Raw genomic sequence first — 18,262 nt, 5'->3', positions numbered from 1 at the left:
CAAAATTCTTCCAGCTATAGAGGTAGATGTACAGAACTAGTTTAAACATGGGTGAGCTTCTTTTCCCTTAAAGAATAGTCAAAATAACTATAAAGAATAACCACAAGGGACTATGCCACGTAAACAAAAACTGCATTTCTTCTCAAAGACCTTAAATACATAGCACAAAACAACACACTGCAGAGACCGAAGGAGTGGGCTAGCAACAGTCACTTTAATCTTTTAACTGAAGTTTTTTGTTCCAAATCTCTTTTGTAAGTACCATACCATTTAGACAATTTCACGCAAATAATAATAGAAAAACCATTACAACTACCTCTTTAAGACATTCAATGAAAATAACAAACATCAGAAGAGTGGCTGTCCTACTCGCAAAAATGACGTATAATTACCAGTTGAGGCTTTGCCCATTGCTGATAGTTACATAAGCACAGTTTGAACAAAGCTCATTTAACTTGGAATAACTTGGGTTGTTCACAAAATCTGTCATTCCTATTAAAAAAAAATCCATTTGGTCCTGAAAAGTCTATTTGGTACATGTCCATCCCCTGGATATTTCTGTCCTTTAAAACTTCACACCACTAAAATGTGCCACAACCACAGAAGAAGCGATACATAGAATTACCAACTGATCGTCAAAATCAATTAATATTTAAATCTCAAGATAAGTGGGAAGAGAAGGAAGGAAAAGGAAAGGAAGGTGTGGTTTAAAAGTACCCAGACAATTCTTGTGTGGTTCTTCATCCCATCCTATGATTAGGAGGCAAACATTTTTTCCTTACTCCAAGACCATAAATATGTATTCACCCTAAACATGACTGAATGACACTCAAAACACAATTTATAATTCACCTTCTCACTAGCTATCTGGGTCAGAGAGCAAGGTGCCCAGGAAGGGAATATTCACACCTTGAGAAAAACTCTTTTACTCACAAATGCTTTCCAGTGATTAACAGCCCTTAACTTTCCTCCTAGCACCATTTCTGAAGATGTCTGAAAATCTCAACATCCTATATTTTTGTCCCCCTCCTCTAAATTAGGAAGGAATCCCCTAACAATTATGTAAACCTCCAATTCAGGCACTTCCCAGTACTGGGCACAAAATTCCACATTCATGAGAATCTGGTCATGTCATTTGTACCCATCTAAAAATTAATCTATGCCTTCTTTTTCATTCCCAATAGAGTCTCCTTCAAGTTCAACTCAACATTAATATCTTTGCTCCCAGGAGACAATCTTTCCATTCTCTAGGTCTGCTTTCATGACAAGCTGGTCTCTTGTTCTTAATAATGAGATCTCAAGTGCATAGATTTGTTTTTTAATTGGATTAGTACTACTCTCAAATGTTCTCTGTCCTCCACCATTCTCATTATTATCCCAGCTTTCTCTATAACCTTCACCTGTCTCTCAGGGATAATAGTTTTTCATGAACCTATTCAACTATCTCTTCTTTAATCCTTTACAGAGAGACAACCATTTTGCTATCTTGCCACCTAATTTTGGTCTAGTATCTTTTACCTCTTAATTTCATAAACAAATGAGCAAAAAAATCTGTTTCTCGGTTTTGTTAATATATTTTAGAATTGTTCTTTAGCAGTGATCATATTTTCACTAATTACTCTGGACCAAATGACTTTTGGATAACTTCTCATATTAGGAATCTGCAATTTCTGTTACGTGTGTAAGCTTCATCTCATCATGTATAGGAAAAGGAAAAGTATTGAGCCATGGAAATTCAGGGAGAAACTTCAACCCCTTCTTCATGATGTTTTAAGAAGATGCATAAGAAGTTATCTTAAAACATACCAAGTAGACTTCCTTCTAGTAATGGTCACACATCTCTTTCTGAAGAGGCTGCAACTGCCAATAATTTTAAGGTTTTTAACAAAAACAGAAATTTTCTTCAATTTGTACAAAAAGCTGAACTGAAGAAGCCTACGAAGCTATCACAAGAGCAATAATACAGTAACTAAATCAAAAGAACTACATTCAATATAAATCAATATTTTATATATATATATATATATTTATTGGTTGATACATTTGAGATAAACTTATTTGATTAACAGTAAAAAATTGCCCACTAGCTTTATCATACTGTGAAGTGTAGCTTTACTATTTTATTTTGTATTGTGATACCAACAAAATGAGAATGATTTAGGCAACAGGCCTTGTTCCCAAAATGTAATTTGCTAATCATGAAAAAATAACCAACTTCAGAGATGTTTTAACTATTTTGTTACAAACACCTTTTAGACAACTAGCAGCAATTCTCAAAGAGTTTTTTTACATTCTGCACCTACTTATTCACATTTAGATATCTGTAAGCCATCAAACTTGCATTAATATTTTCCAAATTTAAGTCTTTTACAAGAGCTACCGGTTCTGCATTTTTTTAAATAGTTGCCTTACCATAATTGAACAGCCATACTATTATGATCATATTCATTATTTTTTACTAAAACTGCATGTGTACAGATGTGAAAAATAAAAAAGGTACTCATACAAATGTAGGAAAATAACTTATGCCCCTTAATAGGTTGCATTTAGTGCAGGTCACATTTTACCATTATAAAACCTAGTCTTGTTTGATTGTTTTGATTTTAATTATTCCACAGACATTTTACAACTTTTTATTATTCTTAGTGGTAGCAGCCTTTTTTTCAAAACTGGTATCTCGTTACTTTACCAACCCTACTCCTGTCTGAACATTCAGCTCCGCTCATTAGAACAAGCATCTGTTATAAAGAGTATTAACGAGACACATATGAAGGGGTTCAACAAGCCATTACCCACCTGGGTTAATCATTTTACAGTACAAAGCTGATAACACAGTCATGCAGTAAATGCCTTGAACATGTTACGACTACCTTATTCAGATAGTAACTACTATTTCAGAAACACAGCACTGAAAAAAAGTTGTATCTACCTTGTAGCTACTGTTACCATACAACGTATATTTCATCTCAACAAAGCCAAAAGGCATGATTTTAGTAGTCAGAAATTTGCCCTTTGGATTTCTGTACCTTATGGATAGATTAGCATTAAGATTATTTATAAGACACCAGAGGTTTGACAACTGTTCCAATAAATATACAGGACAGAAATTACACCAAACCAGACAGAATAGCTGCAGAACTCAGTGACTTTTTTTTTTAATTTTTAATAATAATAATTTAAAGCAATATGATTTTAGAGGTGGTTTTTCCCAAAACACGGTGACTTTGCATACAGTATTTACGTACACCCAAATAGCTGGTACAAAGGAAATATTCTACCAAAGAGTGTCAATGCTAAACGAGCTTCACAGATCTTTTAATTTAAAGTTCACTTCTCTAAACCTGAGATGCAAATGGACACATCTTTACATATAGGCAGTTATAAACAGGAGGGGAGAAGTATTTGTTCACGCTGCATTTTTCCTTTTGGGGCAAACATGCTCCAGAAGGAAAGCTGGAGCAAGAACAAGGAGGTGTGCCCTGCTGATGCGTATGGAACAAGGGCCCTGGAAACCAGATACAAAACAAGCAAGATCACAGCATAGGCACAAACTCTTCAAATCAGGACAGACTAAGTAAGGATAAGTCAAAGGACTTCAAACTCAGGGCTCCAACACGCTCCAGTAAATTTCTCCAAAATATTTTACGGTTGAAGTATTTGACAGTAATTCTAATCTATTTCGCAATGTTTAGTCAACATAAGATGATAAATAATGCTCTTTTATTTAGGGAAATACTTTCTATTTTTATAAAATTATGGGTAGAAAAATATAACAACGCTAAGAAATCAAGAAAACATGAACTGTTCTACCAACTGAAAAAAAACAGCCAAACAACATTGGAAAAAAAACCACAGAAAACCCCATCACCTCAACAACAAAAACAACAACACAGCTCTTAAACCAGAAGGGTGAAACTTCAGCTCAAGTTGAAATCTAGGAATAGCAAATGCCTTTGTAGAAAAGTCCTCAAAGAAATTACTGCCACTGCGTACCAGTTAAGACAATGTACAGATAAAGGCTTCAGTCATGAAACCTCTAGAGAAAACTACTGCTGCAGGAATAAAATTCAGGTATTTAGCAACAATGAAATTTAAGAAGTTTGGCTAAGTTGAGCAAATATTGCTATTAACTGAGATGACGGTGTTTTATTTCAGTGAGAAAGCATAATAGAAAGTTATTAGTTATGCATCTGCTTTTCTGTAAGTCCAATCAAGTCAATGAAACAGCAGCAAAGAGAGAGAACAAAACAAACCAACCAAAAAAGAAAAAACCCGCATGCCAGCCTAATAATATTCTAATAGGCAAAGTCTAGACTGCTGCACCTAAGCCACAGTTAACAGAACAGCTTCAGAGATCTCTGATGACAGGGGCTTCATCTCCAGACAAAAGGAAGCAGGGGATCCATAAATGGGTCTCACTAACTGATGTCTTAATATTAAATTCAGGAAGGTCACGCCTGTCAACACAAGCTTTCAGAATAATTAATGAAGATCTGTTTAATTGCATATGGAGTCTAGATCGTTGAAGAACAACTAAATAATCAGAAGCATGTCCAATGTAAAAACTATCACAGTCATTTTTCATTGTTGATTCGGGTACATACCATGTACAGTGTCTAAATATCCAAATAATAGCTCAGGTTTTCATCTTTAATCTCTCTCATTACTTCAGCTCAATTTCACTGACACTGAATCTTTGTAGGTCCATTTTCTTCTCTGAATATATCTATCAGTCTATGTATCTCCACAATTAACTACAGGTTATTATGTTTTCAAAAGAAACTAAAATGACTATTTAGTTCCCTCGGTTTTATTCTTCATCCATTCTGTTTTGTCACCATTCTAAACCACAGGATAGAATGTTCAAAATACTGAAAATTTCTAAAAGAAATTACATGTACATTTTAATTTCTTTCACAAAAGGCAGTTTTCCAGGTGCCCTACTATTTTCTATATAACTGCTTCAGTACTCAGAATATAGGCATCACATCCATATGTTTGAGTAAGAAAATGAGAATACTCCAAAATTTTCCAAATAGATAACATAGGATATGACAAAGCAAGACTCTTCAGGTCCATTTAAGTTGGCTGAGTTTAGTTGTTCAGGCTCAGCAGCTTTTGAATGCCTTGTACTCCTCTAAGGATATGCCTTGATCTCCCAACACCGCATTGCTGTAACTTCCCAGCCCGGAAACGCCTGTACTGCATTACCCAAGTGCTTGTGTACACAACCAGCCAATGTAAGAAGCCAGATATTCCCATCCATTTCTTATGCCATACTGAGTGCAAGTTTACTTTGTCTTTTCACACCATACTCTGCCCAAGATAATAAACCCTTGAAGCACAAACACCACAGAGGAGAGATATTTGAAGGGTTGCTTGGGGGGTTTTTTATAGGAGACAGCTTAATTCTGGCTGAACTGTGCTGAATCGTGACTGACTCCATGTGGAGCCACTTGGTAATTTTCGTAAGACACCCAATTCCCCATATTTTCCATGATTTTCAATGTCTAGGATACTCCACTCTATTACTAAAGATAACAAAAGAGTAGATGAAAACCTTTAGAAGATGTCCAGTCAGGACAACCAATCAGGTTGTAGTTTGTTATTAAACAAAAGGCACTTCTACAATGATCGTAAGAGAATGGGTGAGGCAAGATAAAACTATCGACTCTTTAGCTGACATGAACTACGAGTTTGAACAAAGGATCACAGTATGAATAAAAAAACCCTATGAAATTTCCACTACTAGCCAGATTCTGAAGGATCAATCAGAAGTTTTAATTTAGCTTTCATAAATAAAGTCTTCAGCTTAACAAACTCTTACTGCTATTTAAGATTATTCTAAGACCTTGGTGGCAAGTCCTGGATGACAGACAAGCAAGGGTTAGAGAGAAGAATTACATTTAACAGTCAGTCTGTAGAACAGCTGCTAAAAGAAACTTGGCCTCAAACTTCAGCAAATGTTGCGTATCAAGACAGAAAAAAAAAATTCATCTCTGAAGCCAGTTTTTTTGTTATGCTTTGTCCTCTGTACAAGCAAATTCACTTTCCTGAGAAAACACAAACTGTCTACCCAATTTACTGTGTGTTTCTTTTTCATTTAAAATTAACTTACCGAGTGCCGTCTGCTTTCCAGCTAACTTTGTACGGCTTCTGCTCCAAAAATTTAATATTTTGCTTGTCCATGGAAACAGGCTGCGCTCCAGGGAATCCAGACCTAAAAAAAAGAACCATGTTTATTAACGTTCTGCAATAAATACTCACACAAGGCAATACATTTTTTACATTACACTGAAATCACATCTTGTATCAGGCTTGTTGCAAGGTTAAATCTAAGTTAGAACATCTCCTCCAAAAAAGTATTTTGCATGAGAAATTAAATGCCTATCTGATAAGAAAAAGGATATTTGCTTATGACAAAACACTGAATTATGTGGAACTTCAAAGTATTAACTTTGGAGGAAAAGATATCTGAATTCAAAATTACTGGCACTAGAAGAAATAAAAGCATCGGAAAGTTAGGAAGCACTGTGAGCAACTCACCGGCTCATCAACTTCGGAAAGGAGAAGCTCAGAATATGAGACATTAAAGCCAACATTCTAATTAACATTAGACACAAATTCAAGTTGGCTATAAAAATGAGTACAATATCTCAATACCTCGAGGTGAAATACCAGTTGTACAAATAAATCTGCTGCTTGAGCAAGCACTAAATTTTACACAAATGCCTGGTCTAGGCTACATCTGGAATTTGCACAGCAATAATTCATCTGAACACGTTTTGTTATCTCAATGGAAAAGCAATTCTAGAATCTTGTTTCTTAACATTAACAGTCGATCATTCCATTTCATAGTACAATGCAAGACTGTTTCATTGCCAAGTGTGTTTGAGGCTTCCTTTATTTTAGAAACAACCCATTCAAAAATGGTCATGTTTTTTCTCATTTTTACAATGAGCTGTGTCCTTCTGCAAAACATAACACTTATTTCTAGATAGTGTAAATAAACAAGTTCTAAGTTTTCATACCCTTCCCATCCACAGAATTGCTGACATTTTTGCTGAATTCCTCCTAACTTTGGTTGCGTTGTCACTTGGGTCACATATTTAACTGTTATTCCTTCCAAGAAAATTGCACCCTAAATAAATTAAAAGAAAAACAATTAGTATTTAAGCCTTCATAAAAGCAGATCAGAATATGTCAATACAAGATTAAGTCTGTTTTTACAACCCTCTCGAGCAGTACTAGTTTAAATATTCCTTAAATATTTACCCCTAATAGCAAGATACGTCAGCTGAGCTTTGCCAGCAAACTCACAGGTGAGCCATACTATAAACCCAGTAACTGAGTTATTTATGGGGGGAAAAATAATTAAAAAAAAAAAAAGGAGGTAAATAGTAAGGGATAGATAGTACTTAAATGTTTACACTATTTAGCTAATACTCTCAAGGAAGCTCCCACATCAAACTACAGCATCAATTTGACTTACTTTTCATTTGTAACTAAAATGTTGTTATTTAAAAATAAAGAACACTAGTATCAGGTATTTAATAGTAAATTGGTCACATATAGAATTTGCAGGGATTAAATTAATCATCCTTAGTACACAAAGTATTATATAATAATAAGATAGGGTGAGACATGTATTTGTGGATAAGAATCTGAACCTAAACACTAAGCAGTATCGTAAGCCCGGAGCAAATCACTGTACATTAAGGGTCACAAAATTCTTTCTAGTAGAAGCCTTCGTAACACCTCTTTAAAGTATGTCAAAAGGTATGGCCCAAAATAAGTAAACCGGGAACTAAGGAAACAATTGACCTATGAAATGTTAAATAAAATTTCTTAATATATAAATAGTATTTCAAGATTAACAATTCCATGTTTGCCCTGATTCATGGAATGAAAGAGCTGCTCAGTAACAGTAGAGATGTGAGATAAACATAAGTAGCTTAGTAATTAGTGAATTAAAGTCACTGGGAAACATCTTTAGACACAAGGGGGTTCATTTTTTTTTAAAACAAGTATGTCAGCAGATGAAGAAGTTAAGTCCTACTTTTCTCCTTTCAAATCTTTGAGATGCACATTTTCAAATAGTTATGTTAATTTTATCAGACCTAGATGGCAATTCCAGTACAAGAAGTTCAACTACACATATTTCATCTCCTCCTGGGTGATCTACCACATCGCACGTCTCAAAGCTCAAGCTTACGCTATAGGGAAAACAACTGAAAGAATGAAAGTACTTATGCAGCAGCAAACTTAAATGGTTCTCAGTTGAGCTAGGACAACCTTCTTCACAAAAGAAAAATATAAACAGCAGGTCTGTAACAAAATATTTGTGTGAAAATATATTTGCAGAATTTTATTCTCAATCTAAACCAGATTACTAAAGTGGAGTTGTTATCATGAATGCCATAGAAGAGGCTAAGTAAAAATCAAAACAGAATACTGAAAATAAAACTCTAAAATAACTTGTATATTCCAGAAAGTTTGATGTCAAATGGAATAAAAACAAATCCTGCATAACAGAACACATTAAAGCCATCACGTCTACAAAGCTACAAAATTAAAGATTTCTACTGAGATCCCAAATCAACCAGAGTTATTTCAACAGCATCTCAAATAAATTTTCAATGCAGACTAAGGAGATCAAACCATGACTTTTCATTGTTGAGCTATGAATCCTGCAAATGAAGGTACAATTATTTTGTGTCTGTTCTCTAAAATGCCTGAACCTAGCCTTAACAAATCCAGCTGCATACTACTGATGAAAGGAACCTTTTTGCCCCCTTTCCTTTCCACACGCTGTGGCAGTCATCTGTTCTACTCCTGAGCAAGTCTAGGAACTAATTTAGCAAAAATAACATCATAAATTAGTAATTTTCTGCCAAATTAGTATCCTAAACTAACTCACCATGGGATGACTCAGCACTAGTGCCAGCACAAGGGAAACAGAAGGAATGCAAGGAGTGCGGGGAAAGGAGGACCACAGTTTTCAGTACAGCCTGCATTTAGTTAAGATCAGCTCAGTCACATCACCAAATGGTATTCTGAGAGCAGTACATCCTAAAGAAATATACTAGTTCATAACCTTAATTACCCTGAGCTCCCCAGACTTTCAGTGCGTCGCTCAGCCCATATTATCCATGTGGGCATCAGCACATAGGTGAGTGGGCGAGGGAGGCAGACAGCTACTCGTGCCTGGCCAGCACATTGTCTGAATTCTGGTAAGTGGTTAAGAGCACCATGAAAGAAAGGAAAGATGGTCATGCCTTACTTCTGCCAATAATGGCAGAGTGCAATGGCACTACGACTGTTAAGATTAAAGCAAAAGGCCAGGAACAGAAAAGATTTTCCAGAAGAGTCATAAACACAAAATTCATGCCTGCCATTTGTAAGTGTCTCTTGCAGATTATCTGCTCCAAGTATAATCACTAGCTAAGGCACAGTGCTACGAAAACAAGGTGAGTCACTTGGTATTCGTGCTCAGCTAACTTCACACTCCAGGTTGCATGAGGACATTCCTTGGATAAGGTCCTATAACTGAGCCAGACCCATGCAATTTCTGCACCACTGTTCAGCTAACAACTCCTATGAAAACAGGACATGGGAAAACATGGTGCAGATGTGCCAGAGCACTCAGACCCCCAGGAGCAACTCGAGTCCTCAGCAATGCTACTAAACCAAAAGTTATAATCCCTAAAGGATCCAAGGAAACTACATGCACTTAGTAGCTACACTCTGCACAACCTTCATACCATCTGTACTAATCAAGTTTGCCCCACTTGCCACTGTATTTCTCCACCCATCACTTCATCTGAAGAAGAAGTGCATTGTGTATCATCTTGTGTTGGTTCAGATCCTAAACACCATCTGGAGGAGTGGGTGAGTGGGAACAGCCCCACACCTTCCTGAACCCAGTGGCTATCACCAGCTACTCAGACTTGATCGAGCGCCAATATGCTCAGAGATTGCCTTCCAGAAAACAAGAAACATTCCAAAATGTGTCAGGAAGAGATATCTTCTAAAAGAAAGGATGTGAGAGACAGGGTGCTACATTAATCAGCTTAGATTTAATACCAAAATACAGGACCAAATCACAGTAACTACCTCTAGGCATGTACAAACAAAAAAGACATAACAAAACACACTGTGACTCAGTAACAAAGGTGTTCAACTAATCATTTGGTTTTGGTGATGAAACAGGCTTTGCAGAACTGGAATTGCTTGCATTTGTCTTGGTTTGTCTTTTGTTTGCTTGTCTTGTCCTCATAGAGGTAACTCAGAAAACACGGGATAGATGTAACTTCTATAAAACAGACAAGCGACTGTTTCAAAACCAGGTTCAAAGGAGTTAGCATTTCATTAACAAAAAGGAAGGGCTATATTGAGAAGAATCTGCAAGGTCTGGTTTAGCTATAAGATAATTAATTTATTTCCCCTAAACTTCCTAGTAGCATATTCTTATTTTTGTGACATCTGTGACTTTAGTAACAGGGATATAGACTGTGATGGTAGCTTAAGAATTCATTGTTACCCTTAATTTTAAGAATGGGCTGAAAACAACACTATGCAGTTCAGTATAAATGAAGTTCTACACTTAATAAAGGCTAAGAAATTATACAAATTCAAATTGGTAGATAATTAGAGAAAAAGATACGGAGGCATCGAGAGACCAAAAGCTGAATTAGTATTGTTCTGTCTAGTAAAAGGCAATTATGTTGAGATATATAAACAGAAGTATTTAGCCTTAAGACATATGAAATTATCTTCTCCCTATTAAGCCCTACTAGGATGGCCTCGGCTACAGGCTTGTGTTCAATTATAGGCAACACAGTCTCAAAAAAACATGTTTCAACATGACAGAATACAAAGAATGACAACAAAGGTTGGAAGTACAAAAGGTATGGACTACAGGGAAAAAGTGAACAAATTAGCATTTAGTGTGGAGAATGAAAGGATACTCATATTCAAGTACATAAAATGGTGTCGCAAAACCAAAATATAATCTTTTTCCCATATCCATCAAGATGCCCATGGGCAGAAAAATAAGTTCAGGAGTTAAACTTTGCAAAAAAAAGCAGGTTAGGTAGAAAAAAACCCAAGGGTACTAATATTTAGAATCAAGGTAACTTGCTAGTTAAATAATAAATATTATCCTTGCTGTATCAAATCAGTTTAATCATTTCCCTCTGTCTCACACATGACCACAAGACACAGGTACTCAAAATCATGAGGAAAATCATTAACAGCCACCATCCCTTCCAGACTGTTTAAGATGCCTCCATCCATTTTAGAAGCACTACATATTACATGCTGTAATATGCCATTGACATGGGACTAGAAGAGATGGCATTCCTTAATAAACACTAAAAGTTGCATTTGACACATGAAAAGTTCAAAGGCTCTGGCTCAGAATTACAGCTCTTTGTCCTATTTGCAAAATCAAGTATTTTTTCCTGAAGTGAGATTCTAAGTATCAATTACCAATGTTGCCTCGATGCTACGAGCATTACAGCATGCACTGACAAAGTCAAAAGTGTTAGGATTTCCTGTGCAGCACCTCAGACTGCAGCAAACAGCTTTCTTGGCACCTGTCAACTATGTTCAGGCAATGACAAAGCAAACTGTAATAGCTTTATGTTCTAATGGTTCCCACACTTTCTGTAATGCAGGAAAGAATGTCAAGATTTTTTGACATCAAAATAGAAGTTTTACTGAAGGATGTTGCAGTAAAGTTTCTCACAGTAAAGTTTCTGAAGTGGACAGCATGCTAACTTCATAGGCCAGCTAGCAGTCGCTTCTAACTATTCATTATCCTAGTGAGACACCTGGGAGGTGTCTCCTCCTCTACTGCTAAACTTTTCTTCTGTCTCCACAAAGATTTGAGTCAAAATGAAAAAAATTCAGAACATTGCTATCACTACAGCTACCTCTAGTTTGACTCTGTCTACCCGTAAGTGTTTAGAGAAAGAAACAAATCAGAAAGTTGAAAACATTTGCTGCAGGAAATCAACACAATGCTGAAAATTTAGCCCTTTAGACAGTAAAATAAGAATACCTGAGCAAGAGGTATTTACCTGATAATCTCTCCCCCTGTAGATCACATATTTACAGGGAATCACAAATAGACTGTATCCATCTCTACTGAGTTAAGAAGCAGTCCAATCTGCCAGCCAAGAACCATGGTAAAGAATTCTGCCCGCTCCTCCTCTTCATGTCAAAGAATGTTCCTTCAGAGCTGCAAAACTCAATTATACGAATATGCATATTAACTAGATGATTCTTTCTTTCATAAATTCTCTAAATCACAATTAACTTTTAATTATTAATATGCTTATTCGTATAATTTAGCTTCCAGCTTTCAAAAAAACTATGGTGGCAGACAAAAAAGAGCCTGGGAAGCCAGTATCACTCCTGTTAAACAGACTGGTTGAGTTTCATACTTGATGAAAAGTGACTGTCATTAGAATTCATCATAACACTCAAGTTTCTAATGCATCAAAAGGCACATCAAAAAAACAGCTTTGAGGTTCCAGCCCAAAAAAAATTTTTAGATATCAATGCTTTACTGCAAGGCTAATGGAGGCAATGGCCATACCCCTGAACATACTTTTACTATGGCTTTTTACAGTGTGGGAAATTTTTTATTCCAGCTGAGGGACAATTTGAAAGTTTTCAAAGTCCATCTTGCTTCTTTAGATTGGATTTTGTATTCCTTTCAGGCTAATATTTTCCACATTCCATCTGTAAACCACATTGATCAGCTGCAGTAACAACAAAATGCATTTTTGCAGCATATTTCAATATGAGGATTTCCAAGTGTTTGCAAACAAATACATCTCAGCACAAGTAAAATAATTCAGTATTATGCGGAAAAAAAAAAAAAAGAATATTTCTGCACTCAGAAACAATCTATTTGCAAATAAAAAAGAGAGTCAGGAATTTAAAGAGAACTGAACCATTAATCTTCAGATGATACAAAATATACTCTTTGTACTTGAGTATTAGTTCCATACTACAGTAACTAGAGTAATTTATTTCATTAGAATTATGCAAAAGTCAAAAAAGCGATCAGCCTTCTTTCTTATACAGTTAAAACAGCTTTGAACAAAATATTTCAAAGCTCAAGCCTTGAGATTTTTAAGGTCATATTGCTTTTTGCTAATCTAATTCTCAATCCTATAAAATTTCCAACAGTAAGAATACTTACCAAAATGAGCACTGAATTAAAAAAATTCTGAATTTCGTCCACATGGCTACAAAAAATAATTAAGAGCTGTTTCCATACAACCCCAGTAACACTTAATCTCTAAAGACAAACTGAATAATTAAAAAGAGCTTTTAATATCTCAATTCAAACTTTAAAAAAAATTGTTATTTTAGAAACTTGTACAACTGGAACAGTTGAAGTGTTGAACGTTAAAGTTCAAGGTTCGTATAGGAAACATAAGAAAGCTTCCAATGGCTCTACCAGTTTTTCCCAGTTAGAAAACAATACTTCCAGTCCCCATTTGCACAAGCAAATGAGTATTAGTAACTGATGAGTACGAGGTTATGAAATTATGTTTAGCAATTAAAATACTAAATTCCAAATCAAAATTACCAGTTTTAGGCGTTCTTTTCTCCTCTTCCCAAAGGAAGAGCTTGATGATCCAGGTTCTGACTCTTGGCCTCCAGTTTTACCATTATCATCATCCTCCTCTTCATCTTCATCAAAGCACCATTCTGGTAGCTCTGGTGGTGATGGTGCATCATCTTCATCGCCGTAACGACGAAATAATTCCTTCAAATAGTCACCTTTATAAATACCTGGTGGTCTAGCCTGAGCAAAAGTAGCCACTGCAGCCTCGATACTGTCAAATAAAAATTGAAAATCACTCTGGATGCTTAATTTACATGTTTTAGTCATGTCATGCCTTACCAAACATAAGATTTATTGGGACTGAGAAAACAAGTTCCAAAGTGGTAATTGCAGAAACATCCATTATATTCAAAACATCATGCTTAGATCAGTCTGGTAACAGTTGCTTTTGCACAAGATTCTGCATAACTCTGTAGGCACTGCATATGTTTGTTCTCAGAAGTAACTGCAGCTCACACTGCTTCAACTCCTCATTGTAACCCACAGTGGTCTGCTGGTCAGCTAAGTAAAACTTTTATTATTACTACAGAGAAGGAATGGGTGACACACAGATATGTACTTCAAGACTGAATGAAGACAAAAAAAGACCAAAGAAAAATATCAACAAATGTAACGAAGAAAAACATAAATGTCCAAATTCAAATATGGCTACATTTTCCCCCCTAAGAATTCTTTCCTCTCATTAGAGGTTTTGCCACCATACTGGGAAAAACCATCCTAATCTTTTAAAATTACTTCTCTTTCCAGAAGTTTCTCACAAAAACACTGTCATTCAGAACCCTTTTACTATGCAGTTAACACTTAATTTTTAAGTGCTCTAATAAACTGAAGACTGGATCACAAAAAAATTAGAAACCAAAACTAAAAGTCAAGCACCTTTACCAGCCAACAGGAAAACTCTGAAAATATACAACAGTAAGCACAGCACAAGGGGTTTATTGTTGCTATTTCCATAGATCCTATGTAAATGTTTAACAGAACGCATTAGACGTAATTCTCTTTCATTTATTATGGCTGTGCAGAGCAGTAATGCTTCATGGATCAACATTTAGAAATCTTGCTAAATAAAAGAGAGGAAAAAATCACAAAAGATAGATGTCCCTGGTCAGGCCTCTTGACAAGCACATATCTTAAAACTGGAACAAAACACATACTACATGCTGTGAAAAGATTTTTTTTTTTCAGGTAAGAAAATAACCTGCCACTGGAACAAGAAAAACATATGACTGAAATGGAAAAGAGAAATTAAATTTAAAACGCAATTTTTTGTCTGACCTGTAAAGTATGCGAAGGAGCCTAAAATTTTATGAGGTAAAATTCCCAGAATAGACAGAAACACTGCCTTAGAACCAGTAATTGATTCACTCTAGTCTTTGATAAGAGGAGAAAATAAAACATTTTCCAGAGTAAGACTATCAGATGGTCAGTTTAGAAGGAGCTTTCTTCCTCGTTCTGTTTTCTAAGACTCCTAATTTCTTACTCACAAGACATTTTTTACTTTGCTATCTTAGATTATTTCACATCTTCTGTAATGAATAGGACTGAGAGCACAAAACAAACCAAAAGGGATGGAGTCTGAAAAATGCTCAGATTTGTCCATGATGATATGAGAGGAACTCTATAATCTTCTGGAAAAGACAGCAATGAAAGCCAGAAGAGGTGGAACTGATTTCAAGTACAGAAATCTAGCTGAAAGAAAACAATTTTCCAAGTTCTAGAAACACAGCAGTCTTTGGGNTTACCAGCCAACAGGAAAACTCAAAATATACAATAGCAAGCACAGCACAAGGGGTTTATTGTTGCTATTTCCATAGATCCTATGTAAATGTTTAACAGAACGCATTAGACGTAATTCTCTTCCATTTATTATGGCTGTGCAGAGCAGTAATGCTTCATGGATCAACATTTAGAAATCTTGCTAAATAAAAGAGAGGAAAAAATCACAAAAGGTAGATGTCCCTGGTCAGGCCTCTTGACAAGCACATATCTTAAAACTGGAACAAAACACATACTACATGATGTGAAAAGATTTTTTTTTTTCAGGTAAGAAAATAACCTGCCACTGGAACAAGGAAAACATATGACTGAAATGGAAAAGAGAAATTAAATTTAAAATGCAATTTTTTGTCTGACCTGTAAAGTATGGGAAGGAGCCTAAAATTTTATGAGGCAAAATTCCCAGAATAGACAGAAACACTGCCTTAGAACCAGTAATTGATTCACTCTGGTCTTTGATAAGAGGAGAAAATAAAACATTTTCCAGAGTAAGACTATCAGATGGTCAGTTTAGAAGGAGCTTTCTTCCTTGTTCTGTTTTCTAAGACTCCTAATTTCTTACTCACAAGACATTTTTAATTTTGCTATCTTAGATTATTTCACATCTTCTGTAATAAATAGGACTGAGAGCACAAAACAAACCAAAAGGGATGGAGTCTGAAAGATGCTCAGATTTGTCCATGATGATATGAGAGGAACTCTATAATCTTCTGGAAAAGACAGTAATGAAAGCCAGAAGAGGTGGAACTGATTTCAAGTACAGAAATCTAGCTGAAAGAAAACAATTTTCCAAGTTCTAGAAACACAGCAGTCTTTGGGTAAAATGAGTTGTTGAAAATCGAATCAAGTAAGGTTTCTGATCACTAGCTGCAGAGCTTTCAGGCTGGGTAACCTTTCTTAAAACTAACTATAAAATACACCTCAGTATTTACAATACATCAGCAACACTCCTACATCGTATCTTAAAATAAGGCACTGTTATTTTTTGATGAGGAATCAATCTGTATTCATTCCTCATCAACAAATAACAGTGCCTTATATTAAAAAAATGATACAGCAAATTAGATTTATCTTGATACAATGCTCAGCATTAATTACCACCTTGCCAAAATTCTTTCTTTTCCTGTAGACTTTTTTCCCTACCAGGTCATATCTGGATGTTATGTCAAAAAAATCTGATAGAGATAAACAAACTTGATACAATAAACTACCTGAAGCAAAAAAAAAAAAAGTTGAGTTTTAAGGCTTTTTCCACAGAGGTTTGAAAAATAGAGATTGCATAAAAGCAGGAGATTCAAACAGATTCAAGTGCATTTCCTCTTCAGAACGAAGGACCAATTTTAATTATTGCATGCTGCTTTTAAATTGTTAGATTAAAAGCATCCAAATTTGCTAGTTCATAATAAAAGCTAGAACCATACTATAAAGATTTCTGCGTTTGTGTCTACTCCCCAGACTCAGCTGGGATCCTACAAAGATTCAGCTAGCCACTACTAACAGTGTTCTGTCTCCATTACTCCAATGTCTTCATTCCAAGTTTAGTAACAGATAGAAATGATCCAGTTCTTTGCAAACAGTTTGAATGTGCATGCCAAGAACCAAATAACTGAATGTCCAGTCATAAGAAGAAGCTGCAACAGGTGCAGAATTTTCTTCCCTTAAAGGACCACACACAAGAAATATCATCAGAATGCTTAAGGGGCTTGTTAAGAAACATGACTTTCACAGGAAGCTGTCAACAAGGATATAGTGTTTCGTGAATCCTATCAAACACACAAAAGTTATGTCCACCAGCATGGTACAGGCATTGTTCTGCTTTTTTACGCTACTGTTGTTTGAAAAACCTAAATATTCTATACAAAGGTATCAACATTTTTGAAAGACAGAAAAAACAGGTGAGTCTGCATAGAAGCATGCTGTAGACTTTGGTCAAAAAACAAGCTGGACACAAGGACTTTGCCTGCCCCTGATCTTTCAGAAGCAAGTACGTTGCTCTATCTAATCTCTTCAGATTCCAAAAAATAATTTAAAAAAAAAACCCTACATGCAAACCTACACAAAAAAGATGAAAAAGGGAAATAACCTTACAGGCATCTCTGAACTCTACATTCTTACTCCAACTGTGGGACATGTCACACAAAAGAGACACAATACAATAAGTGCACTACTAAAAGCCCACACACAGCAGGTACAGCTGACTTTTGACCTACCAGACCTTGCTTGACTGCAACAGGCTAAGTACCAAGGGATATGAAAAGCGTTAATATGGGCTGTTAATATGGGCTGTTTGCTCAAGATTATGATGCAATTTTGAAATAATATATAGTGAATACATTAGGATAGCTGTCAGGACAATGAGTGAAACATACTGAAGATGCCTTTGGTCACTCTCCACAAATCCCTAGGAATTAACATTCAAATTTACCTCCAGTCCAACTTCTCAACCAAAAAGGCACAGATCAGAAATCCAGTTCTATTGAAACCATGTGTACAATGGACACCTAGACAAGACAAGAAAAGGGCATAATCACTTGCAAGCAGTTTTAACAAACATGATTTAGTAGCACAGGTGTGGTTGCAGATCCTTCCACCTTCATCTGTAACATTAAAGGGTTATTTCCCTTCCCATTATGGCAGCACAGACCACATAAGGCACATAAGCCTAAAAAGGCAAATTATTACATTCTTTCTGCAAATTAGCAACAGCAAGAGTATGGGATACTTCAGTTTATCCCAATCAAGAGCACTAACTTAATGCAACTGAAATATGGCTAATATAGATAAGATTCACAAATCTGCTCAAATGTTTATCAAAAGGCAATACAATCAAATTCA

At 35.7% G+C, this 18,262-nt stretch overlaps 1 protein-coding gene across 1 annotated transcript in view; it reads right to left on the bottom strand.

The window, feature by feature from the left end:
- RNGTT (RNA guanylyltransferase and 5'-phosphatase) overlaps positions 1 to 18,262 on the bottom strand; it is a 174,664-nt gene that overhangs the window by 148,323 nt on the left and 8,079 nt on the right. The window contains exons 4-7 of the mRNA XM_029962821.1: positions 17,853 to 17,928; positions 13,613 to 13,862; positions 7,032 to 7,141; positions 6,119 to 6,220 (exon numbers count right to left, since the gene is read on the bottom strand). Of these exons, the coding sequence (XP_029818681.1) occupies positions 6,119 to 6,220; positions 7,032 to 7,141; positions 13,613 to 13,862; positions 17,853 to 17,928 (538 nt within the window). The remainder of the gene's footprint in view (positions 1 to 6,118; positions 6,221 to 7,031; positions 7,142 to 13,612; positions 13,863 to 17,852; positions 17,929 to 18,262) is intronic.

Source organism: Manacus vitellinus, unplaced genomic scaffold (genome assembly GCF_001715985.3).
Source record: "Manacus vitellinus isolate BGI_N305 unplaced genomic scaffold, ASM171598v3 scaffold_4_pilon, whole genome shotgun sequence".
Classification (NCBI taxonomy): Eukaryota; Metazoa; Chordata; class Aves; order Passeriformes; family Pipridae; genus Manacus; species Manacus vitellinus.
This window is presented reverse-complemented; position numbering and strand designations above follow the sequence as displayed.